We start from the raw sequence: 11,504 nt of genomic DNA, 5'->3' as shown, positions 1-11,504 counted from the left end.
TCTCCAAAAGTGTCTGTTGGGTTGGTACGAATCGAGACCGGGATTTGTCACTTCATGTGACGGAGAGGTATCTCTGGGCCCACTCGGTAGAATAACATCATAATGAGCTCAGTGTGACTAAGGAGTTAGCCACAGGATGATGTGCTATGGAACGAGTAAAGAGACTTCCTGGTAACGAGATTGAACAAGGTATGGGGATACCGACGATCGAATCTTAGGCAAGTATCATACGGATAGACAACGGGAATTGCATACGGGATTAAGTGAATCATTGACATCGTGGTTCATCCGATGAGACCATCTTGGAACATGTGGGAACCAACATGGATATCCAGACCCTGCTGTTGGTTATTGACCGGAGAGTGTCTCGGTCATGTGTGCATGCTTCCCGAACCCATAGGGTCGACACACTTAAGGTTCGATGACACTAGGTTATATGGGAATAGTATACAAGGTTACCGAAGGCTGTTCGGAGTCCCGTATGAGATCCCGGGCATAATGAGGAGCTCCGGAATGGTCCGGAGGTGAAGATTGATATATAGGACGAGGAGTTTTGGACACCGGAAATGTTTCGGGCGTCACCGGTAACGTACCGAGACCACCGGAAGGGTTCCGGGGGTCCACCAGGAGGGGCCACCAGCCCCAAAGGTTGACATGGGCCAAAAGGTGGAAGCGAACCAGCCCAGAGTGGGCTGGTGCACCTACCACCAAGGCCCAAGGCGCGGGTAGAGAGGGAAGAGGGGGAAAGCCTAAAGCAGATGGGCCCAAGGCCCATCTGGGGTGCGCCACACCCCCTCCTCCTTTCCTTGCCGCCACCACCAGCCGTAGATGGGGCTGTCGCATCCCTTGGGGGTGGGAATCCTAAGGGGGGCAACCCCTTCCCTCTCCCCCTATATATAGTGGAGGGCTTTGGCCTTTGGAGGACACACATAAATCGTTTCCTCCCTCTCCAGGCAGCCCAGTTCTTCCTCCTCTTCGGCGCACCTTGGAGAAGCTCCGCTGGAATCCCTCGTAGCTCCACTTCCACCGCGTCGTCGCGCTGCCGGAGCTCTCCCTCAACCTCTCCCTCCTCCTTGCTGGAGCAAGGTGCGGGAGACGTCACCGGGCTGTACGTGTGTTGAACACGGAGGTGTCATGATTCGGCACGTAGATCGGAATCACACCACGATCTGAATCGCTGAGAGTACGACTCCATCGACCGTGTTCCAATAACGCTTCCGCTTAGCGATCTTCAAAGGTATGAAAATGCTCTACCCCATTACTCGTGTCGGTTTCTCCATAGATAGATCCTTGTTTGGCATAGGAAAATTTTGAAATTATTACGTTCCCCAACATACCCCTCGTCTTTTATTGATGAAATGTTAGAAAAATTATCTAAGCACACACACTTTTGTTTTCTTGATTGATATTCTGGTTTCTCTCAAATACCCATGTCAAAAGAGGACCAAGAGAAAACTACTTTCACATTCCCTTTGTAACTTATGCTTATATACGCATGCCTTTTGGTTTATGCAATGCACCTGCTACCTTTCAAAGATGCATGAATCCTATATTCTCTGACTTTTTTGAAAAGATTGTTGAAGTTTTCATGGATGATTTTTTTCATTTACGGGACTTATTTTGATGACTACTTGAGCAACCATGATCGAGTTCTGCAGAGATGTGAACAAACCAATCTTGTATTGAATTAGGAGAAGTGCCACTTTATGGTGAATGAAGGTATAGTACTTGGGCATAAAATTTCTGAGTGAGGTATTGAGGTAGACAAAGCTAAATTTGATGCAATAGATAAAATGCCATGTCCTAAAGATATCAAAGGTATAAGGAGTTTCCTTAGTCATGCTGGTTTCTATAGGCCTTTCATTAAAGATTTCTCAAAGATTTCTAGGCCACTAACTAATCTTCTTCAAAAAAATATGTTCCTTTTATTTTTGATGATGACTATACTTAAGAAACCCTTAATTTATGCACCTATTGTTCAACCACGTGATTGGAACAAATCATTTTAAATTATGTGTGATGTTGGTGATTATGTTGTTGGTGTTGTTCTAGGGCAAAGAGTAGACAAGAAATTGAATGTTATTCGTTATTCTAGTAAGACCCTAGATAGTGTCCAAAGAAATTATGCTACTACTTAAAAAGAATTTTTAGCAGTTGTGTTTGCATGTGATAAGTTTAGACCTTACATCATTGATTCCAAAGTAACTATTCAAACCGATCATGCTCCTATTAAATACCTTATGGAAAAGAAGGACGTTAAACCTCGACTTATTAGGTGGGTGTTTTTACTCCATGAATTCTACTTGCATATTGTTGATATGAAGGAAGTTGAAAACCATGTAGCCGATAACTTGTCTAGGATGGAAATGTTCTTGATGACCCAGTGCCTATTGATGATAATTTTCCTGATGAGCAACTTCTTGTTATAAATACTTAATATAGTACTCCTTGGTATGCGGATTATGCTAATTACATTGTTGCTAAATATATTCCTCCTAACTTCACCTATCAACTACGGAAAAATAATCTTCTATGATTTACGACATTACTTTTGGGATGACCCACATCTTTATAAAGAAAGAGTAAATGGTATTATTAGGCGTTGTATACCCAATCATGAACATGGATAGATCCTAAGGAAGTGTCACTCCGAGGACTATGGAGAACACCATGTTGGGGACAGAACTTCACACAAGGTATTACAATTCGGATTTTATTGGCCTACTCTTTTTAAAGATGCTCGTAAGTATGTCATTTCTTGTGATGAATGTCAAAGAATTGGTAACATTGATAAACGTCACGAAACGCCTATGCACTATTCACTTTCTATAGAACCATTTGATGTTTCGGGGCTTTGAATTTATATGGGTGCATTATGACCAAAATCGTATCTTAAAATGATAATATAACAACAAAGAACAATAAAAAATTATAGATACGTTGATAGTAGTAGGTGCAGGCATGAGTCGGTCTATTTGCTTATGGACGTGATGCCTATATACACATGATCATTGCCGTGAAAATCGCATAACTATTCGTTGTTATATCAATTGTCCAACAATAATTTGTCTATCCATCATATGTTGCTTTCATGAAAGATGTCACTAGAGAACATTATGGCACCAGGGTATATTCACTTATATATTTGGAAAACTTATAATTTTCTCGCTGTTATTATTTGTCTTTTATTTATTTTGTAAGTAACAACTATCTAGAATTATATATCTACACACCTCATTCGCTTGCAAATAAAAAGATCAAGGGGACTGACAATCCTCTTGCCCGCGTTGAGTGCAACTTGTTTGCTTTTCTGTTTGCAGCCGCTCAAGACGGTTGAGGATTGATATTTCTATTGGTTCGATATAAAGCTTGATTTTTAATTGAGGGAAACACTCACCGCATTGTGACGCGATAACCTGCTCCTCTTCACGGAAAATCTAACGCAGATCACAAGTATCAAGAAAGATTTTTGGAAAAATATCATCACCAACTATCAATTAATTTTACATAAATTAGCATTCACGTGTATTTTTTTTTATTCGCTGTTATATGTCACGCGGTCCACCGCCCTCTAGTGCCACCCATCATCCAAGGAGGGGACGGTGAGCCCGTGTGACATTGGTGGGTGTATGCCGGCTGGTGTTAACGCCGCGCCATTGTCTTGACACTGGCGGGCGAAATGGTTGTCGCATGGGCGTGGCTGATACGCCAATCTACACAGGCATAACTCTTTTATATATAGACACACACACACAGGAGTAGATAGCAAGCAGCTAGGCTTAATTTGGCGTATACACCTACGTTACTCCCTATCGTATCGGCCGATATATAGCTTGGGTTCGCCCATGCGCCCCACATGCGTTCGTCCATGCGCCCCTCCAATCTACTGTAGACGCTAGCTCTCTGCTCTATCGCGCGCAGTTGCACTGACCCTATTCATACACGCACCCTACAAGTATATATAGACGTATATAGCTCGAGGTGTAGATTCGGGTGTGTGCATAACTGCATATGTCCAGTACAAGCTCGCACTTTAGAGAGGCGCGTCGATCAACAGCTAGCTGAAGAGCCTGATCAATCAAGATCTTTCGTTCCCGATCCGCCATGCCAGTCTCGCACCGCGGCTTGCAGCTTGACGCCCAGCCCTCCGCCGCCCTACTCGACGGCGGTCACGGTCAGGACGGGCATGTCCCGACGAGGCGGGTGTGGGTGCCGGGTCCGGTGATCGTCGGCGCGGGGCCGTCCGGGCTGGCCACGGCGGCCTGCCTCAAGGCTCGCGGGGTGCCGTCGCTGGTGCTGGAGCGGGACGCGTGCGTGGCGGGATCATGGCGGCACCGCACCTACGAGCGGATGCGGCTTCACCTGCCGGTGCGCTTCTGCGAGCTCCCCCTCGCGCCTTTCCCGCCGGGCACGCCGCCGTATCCCACGAGGGACCAGTTCATCGCCTACCTCGACGCCTACGCGCGCGCCTTCGCCGTCGAGCCGCTCCTCGGCGCGCGCGTCCGGGCGGCCGCCTACGACGCCGCCATCGGCTTCTGGAGGGTCACCGTCCAGGACGCGGTCACAAGGACGGCGACGGAGTTCATGTCGCGCTGGCTCGTGGTTGCCACGGGCGAGAATGCGGAGCCGGTGTGGCCTCACGGTGTGGAGGGTATGGACGCCTACCGTGGCACGATGATGCACACCAGCACCTACAAGAGAGGGGACGAGTTCGCGGGAAAGAAGGTGCTCGTTGTCGGCTGTGGCAACTCCGGCATGGAGGTCAGCCTCGACCTCTGCGACAATGGCGCAAAGGCATCCATGGTCGTCAGGGACAAGGTACAACCCTATTGTATTTATTTTCAATTTTTTTTTTTGCGGGCAAGCCTATTCTACATTTACTCCTACACATTTGCACTAATAAATCAATTGTTTACCTAAGGGAGAAAAATACCACTCCCTCAAAAATACCGCTTGTGCATTAGCTTGTACAGCCGAATTTAGATCGGTGCATGAGATGGAAAATTGTACTTCCCGTGAAAAAAAAAGGAATGAAAATTCCACGACAACATACAGTAACTACAGTTTTTTTTTTTTTTTTGCGGGGTTATAGTAACTACAGTTTGATGTATCTCAAATTGCATTGTAGCATCCAAGAAACACCTAAGGCCCTGCTTAGTTCCGGTGTATAAAAGTATTCATTTTACAGATGTATAATACCAATCACATTTGATTTTTTAACTGAAAGGAAAAAACGATCGATGTAGATCTATATATTTTACAAGGATATGGCTCTCTGGAACGCCAATCCAATCATGGCCAAATAATGCCAAGTAACAACCCGAAATGCACTTGTGCAAGTGCAATTAGTCTCTCCACAATTTTTGGTTGCCGCAGCGAATTGATATTTCAGGCCGTGACTGTTTGTGCGAGTACTCTTGGGTGTTCAATTTTAGGGATGTAAATGGCGCAATAAATTGCGTCTTTAAGTCCTGTTTAGCTAGCTTGATAGTTCTTTTTTTTTTGAATTGTTAGGCTGATCAAAGTGGGCTTATACGGGAATAAACAGACCAGGCTTACATCCCTAATCAATTCCATAGTGCCACGTGTTCTCTTTTTTCACACTCCTCCATAGATTCTTGCCACTTTCAGCAGGAGTATTTTTCTTCTTTACATCACTTCTAGCTAGTGTTGACACAATAATGCCAAGCAAAATCATAATAAAGAGCGGCAGCAAAAAGTATGACGTTGCATGCAGCACAAAGCATTTGTATCGTTTATGCAAATGCATTTGCATGTTTGGATGTGATGTTGGGTTTATGCAAATGCATTTGTATCGTTTGGATGTGATGTCGAGTCAATAAAATGCCCTTATGGAAAAGGTTAAATTCAAAATTGTTTTGCCTCATTATATTTTTGTCCATAGTTTCATCGGCAATAATGCAAGAACTTACTAACCATATATTGTGCTCCTCCTAATTAGCTTGATTCGAAGAATATGAAGTACTCCCACTGTCGCAAAATAAGTGCTACTGATCTAGTATAAAATTCATACTAATTTAATGCTAAATCTATGTCACTTATTTTGGGATAGAGGGAGTACTAAACTACTGATGCAATGGTTACCTTTCCATGTATATAATAAATCTCGAACAATAAAAAATGTGATACTTGAGGAGGAGGAGGGGGGTGTTAAGAAAAGGATCATAGGCATGACGTTGTTTTCTAATTGTGCGAGGATCGCGAAGCACTAAGAATAACATGAGAAACCTCAGTATGGCGTATGTGTTATACACGTAAGTGCACTATCAAAATATCTATGCCAATTCATAGTTAAAAAAAATATGTATGTCAAAAGAGAATATTGTAGAATTAGTGAGAACATGCGACAGTTGTACCCACTATTATGCAATGGAGATGTCAAGAAAACCCAAAGATAGTGACAACTACAAACCACTCAATTTATTTCATCTTTTAGCATAAAAATATTTAATTGTTGTATTAAGATATCTATAGCATTTACCAGTTAACTCCATTTCTTTTCATCATGTGGGTTTACTGCTTTACTGAACTTGCATATCTCTCTCATGCTATTATTTTTGTAAATCTGTAGCTTCATGTGTTGCCTAGGGATATACTAGGCATCTCAACATTTGGCCTATCAGTATTCCTTCTCAAGTGGTTGCCCATGAAATGGGTTGATGCCTTGTTCCTCTTCCTCTCGAGGTTGATACTTGGAGAGACTGGAAAATACGGACTCCAACGACCTAAGATCGGCCCGCTCCAAATCAAGAAATCAACCGGGAAAACACCAGTCCTTGACATTGGAGCTTTAAGAAAGATCAGGGATGGTGAAATAAAGGTAAAATATCACATCACCCGTTGTCGGATATGGTTAATACTTCACTACATAACTGTTACTAAAGCGAAAGAGCATTGGATCAATCTAATGTAAAACAATATCAATCACTTAATATATATTTTTGCGGAAAAGTCACTTAATTGAATACTCCCTTCGTTCTTAAATATAAGACCTTTTAAAGATTATTATAGACTACATACGAAGTAAAATGAGTGAACCTACACTCTAAAATATGACTACATACATTCATATATAGTCATAATAATAAATTCTTTACAAGGTCTTGTATTTAGGAACGGATGAAGTATGTCGTAAACAAGAACATAAAGTACCCTTTTCAATTACGGGGGTATTAGGGTTGCGGTATCCAACTAGTAGGTAAGTATTCCCTTCGTTTCAAAATAAATGTCTCAACTTTATATTAACTTTAGTATAAAAATGTATTTAATTTAAGATATTTATTTTTAGGACGAAGGAAGTACAAAAGTTTAAAGAAAACCTTTAGTGCAAAATATCTAGTGCCTCCATCCATATAGGAATGCTAGCCAGCAACTTGTTAATAGTACGTGCCCAGCGTAGTGGTACATTTACTGGATGACGTGCAAGTGAATCTGAGGGAGATTCTCCGCAGGTGGTCCCCGCAATAAACCGGTTCACCGAGAGCGGTGTTGAATTTGCCGACGGACGTAAGGAGGACTTCGATGCTGTCATCCTCGCCACCGGGTACAAAAGCAACGTGCCATCATGGCTCAAGGTAAGTACGTACATACGCAAAACGTGTACGTACACTCCTACTTAATTGTAAGCATCATGCATATATAGTAGTGTCCTCACTCCTCAGAATTAACAACTGACCCTAGCTACATCCGTGCAACGACCAAGAGCATCCAGGAAGTAGATGCTTACACAACATTAATTAGAGACTTGCGCTGGTTGTGTCATGCATGAAAAACGACGCATGCATGCGCTATACTTCCTCCGTTCGTAAATATAAGTTCTTTTACATGTGCCACTAATAAGCTATATATGATGTATATAAACATACTTTTAAATATAAATTCATCTATTTTACTTCGTATGTAGGTTTCTAATAAAATTTTTGAAAAGACTTATATTTAGAAACGGAGGGAGTATGTACGTGCGCTGCTCCCTATGTTCCAAAATGCACCAACCATTTAGTAGTAAATAATCGACTCATGTGTTCACGTACGTGTATATTAGGCATGTGCTAATGCACCGCCTCTTATCACGTTATCACAGAAGCATTAACAATTTAAGATAGTACAACCATGTCAATGCATTGTTTCTTATGAGTTGTTGTATCTATATTTAATAATTTAGGATAATGCATGCATATGATTGGGCTAAAACCATTTTTTGCCTAGCTATGACCACGTGTAAGGGTTGTATGTTAGCTAAGATACAACCTCACTCTCTTTCTTCATTAGTTATTATACAACATCAGCAAAATGGCTATGAAACCGCGCTAAGAAACTAGTATTGACACATGCCTTAGGCCCTTCCCAGTGCATGGGTGTTAAGGGTGCCACATAGACAAAACAATGATGTGGCAAAGCAATTAAAGAGGAGAGAGAGAGCATTATGGTGATCCCAGAAAGAAATGGTGCTAAGCGCGTGAACCTATGTAAAAACACTACCAACCAATGCATGAAGAAGTTTAATTATTAAACAATTCCATGAAAAAAGCTTAGCAACAAAAGCTATGCACTTATGCACTGGAAAGACTAGTTGCTAAGGTTTTTAATATACTTAGTACCTCATCTAAGCACCAATGCATTGGGAGATGCCTTAGTAGTAATAATTAGATCGTTGTAGAAGTTCATAATTGGGCATACTACTAATATACACAAGCTAATATAGCATGTGTATATTAGTAGTAATAATTTACTTCCTCTTTACCTAAATAATTATAGTTGAAGGGACCTAGTCTAGTTTTTCAATTATTTAGGTACAAACGGAATAGATAGTTGTAGAAGTCTTTTTTTTTGGTGGGGAAATAGTTGTAGAAGTCTAGCTGCACACTTTCTGGGAGGTTATCGATTTTGGAACGGAGGTGTGTGTATAGCCCTTGTCATTTTGATGGAGGTATTAGATTTAGATAGGAAGGCATGGGCAGTGACAATGATGCTAACAAGAGGGCGATGCATAGCAATCGACCCCTCCAATTGGGACACGGAAACTCATCCACAAATTCACAATGTTGATTGATAGACATGCGTGAATTATGCTATGTGCCCGCCCTATAGATTTTGCGTGCAATTTTCTCAAAAGGTAAAATCAACGACTTGTCGATCGATTTGGGCAGCCTGTGTACTTTACATATATAAAAGTCCTGTGTGCCTTGGTGTGTATTTGTATCATTGTATGTGATCGCTGTGATAGCTACAAGCATGTACTTGATTTCCTTGTACCCTTTCTTGCGTATTATAGCACCCATCATGGCGTCTAGTGTAGACATGGACACGCATTTGTTAGCTACTACAACTACGATACATATTATACATATATATATATATACGTCGACGTCATGTTAAATGTTCTTTTCATCTTGCGAACGCTGTCCTAATGATCGAGAATATGTATGTAGGCGGCTCTTTGTTTGCCTGTTCCTGTCAACTCGATCTTGATCTCATGCGTGCGTGTATTTCTTTTCTAGTTGTATTGTTGCTGTTGTTGTTGTACAGTGAGCTGGTCCAGCAGTGGAGCCCATGCTCCAGCGTTTGGACCATGCATGTAATAACGACAGATGCTATAGGAAAATATGAGTCCAGGGAAATAATTTCGAAATAATTAATATGGAAATTGAAACGAATCTATATGAAACATGTGTATATAAACGTTTCCCGATAACACTGAACAGTAAGCCGATGCTGTTTTGGCGTTGGGTTCTACTCGCACTGTCGCACATCAATCATTGACGTATCGTTCCATGCTAGAAACACATACTCTACTGGAAAAACATGAGTACAGGACAATGATCAAATGATTGGCAGTTAAGGTATCATCTTAGCAACTGTAGATGTGTCGCCATGCATGCAAAGGAGACCGCGGCCCTCACTGTTTGGAAAAGGAGGATAAAGTCTTGCCAAAAGGGACGGAGATCTTACACTCCCTCTATTTTTAAATATAAGTCTTTTTACAGGTTTTATTAAAATACAACATGCGGATGTATATAGATATATTTTAGAATGCAGATTTATTTATTTTGTTTCGTATGTAGTCCTCTACTGAAATATCTAAAAAAATTATATTTAGAAATGGAGGAAATAGTTTTTTTCTTTTCCTCCATTGGTGTTAGGTTTTTCTTGTTGAGATCTTCCTTGGAGTTAGGTGCGATGCACATGCTGGCCCATAATGATGTGGTGAGGGCCATGCATCTTTGGTGATCATCATATGTGCATGGCAACAGTGCTTGCTACCACACCCGTTGCCCACTCTACCTTTTGTAGGGTGGCCCATCTGGACGACTTGCTTGATGCATCCCATCTGCCTCACCCGAATTGATGCTTAAGTGTATTCGGTATGTGGTTGATTCGACGTTGTGGAGTCTATGTTGGGCTCTTCAAACGAGCAGCGTGAGCAATGCGTACGTAATGGATGGTTGGATTCTGCAACTCTGTTCATTGGCCCGCCATATTTTGATGATAGGTGGCGGGCATCTTTGATTGACTCACCACATCAGACTGGATGGCCAATAATTAGGAGAAGAGAAGCATCAACATGTTTTGTTTATTTATATGCTAAATAGTCATGCTCATGCATGTTTCAGGAGGAGGATTTTTTCAGCCAGAGTGATGGGTTCCCCAGGATGGCATTCCCGCACAGCTGGAGAGGCAAGAACAGCCTCTACGCCACGGGGTTCACAAGGAGGGGTCTCATGGGTTCCTCCTACGACGCCTCCAGGATCGCCGCTGACATCGCCAACCAATGGACCGAGGCCCTCGCCAGGAATATCACCGCTCACAATAATGCTTGAAACCTAGCCAAGGCAGATACTCTTATGCTAGTTTCGTATGGCTCGACTGTTTCATTTCAGAGTAATGTTTGCGCGTGCGTTAGTCCGAATGTGTGTATATATGTACCTCTAGCCGTCTAATGGGTCGATATATAGTTGTACTCGTAGTACAGATATGTGTACGGAATAATCAGTGAGATGCAAGGTGGTAGGTGGTGCAATAATGTAGTAGCAGTATTGTGCATTTGTGCTTTTTTATTTAATTTTTTGCAGAGTGCAATTGTGCTATATCCTTTTATTTCCTTTTTGAGCAGAATTTGTGCTATATCCTTGTAGTAGGAGTTTTCCTCACGGCCTCGACTACCCAACACTAGGACAGATTACCAAACAGTCACACCTACCCAATACATATGCTTGGACCTCGTCAAATACGTGACTTGAGCCCCCGGAATATGGCCGCGCACAATTTTTTTTAATCTAAACACACATCATTACTGCTCAATAATGTTCACAAAAATACATCAAAGATCTGGTGGGTTTAACAGCCACATATGACGCCCAAAATCCAGACCAAAGGCGTGCTTAGCGAGGCTATGTGCCTCAAGATTAGAAGCTATACCCTCAAAGATGAAGGTGCAGTAGTTGAAGGTTCATGCGGTGTGAACAATCTCCTTGACGATGCTTGCA

The 11,504-nt window shown here is 42.2% G+C and overlaps 1 protein-coding gene across 1 annotated transcript; it reads left to right on the top strand.

Moving 5' to 3' along the window:
- The first annotated feature begins 3,815 nt into the window (after nt 1-3,815).
- On the top strand, nt 3,816-11,086 carry LOC123397720 (indole-3-pyruvate monooxygenase YUCCA1-like). The gene is made up of 4 exons (XM_045092259.1): nt 3,816-4,818; nt 6,593-6,841; nt 7,473-7,595; nt 10,632-11,086. Exons 1-4 carry the CDS (start codon nt 4,105-4,107, stop codon nt 10,836-10,838), a joined length of 1,293 nt encoding a protein of 430 aa, XP_044948194.1. The 5' UTR covers nt 3,816-4,104; the 3' UTR covers nt 10,839-11,086.
- The last annotated feature ends 418 nt before the right edge of the window (nt 11,087-11,504 follow it).

Source organism: Hordeum vulgare, chromosome 5H (genome assembly GCF_904849725.1).
Source record: "Hordeum vulgare subsp. vulgare chromosome 5H, MorexV3_pseudomolecules_assembly, whole genome shotgun sequence".
Lineage (NCBI taxonomy): Eukaryota > Viridiplantae > Streptophyta > Magnoliopsida > Poales > Poaceae > Hordeum > Hordeum vulgare.
Note: the sequence above shows the minus strand (reverse complement) of the source record. Positions and strands in the feature narration are given on the sequence as shown.

Excerpts from the sequence above, each read along its gene's own strand:
- LOC123397720 (XM_045092259.1), top strand. The coding sequence starts at position 4,105 with ATGCCAGTCTCGCACCGCGGCTTGCAGCTTGACGCCCAGCCCTCCGCC. Across the intron at positions 6,842-7,472 it reads TCAGGGATGGTGAAATAAAG|GTGGTCCCCGCAATAAACCG; the intron begins GTAAAATATCAC and ends GATTCTCCGCAG. Across the intron at positions 7,596-10,631 it reads ACGTGCCATCATGGCTCAAG|GAGGAGGATTTTTTCAGCCA; the intron begins GTAAGTACGTAC and ends TGCATGTTTCAG.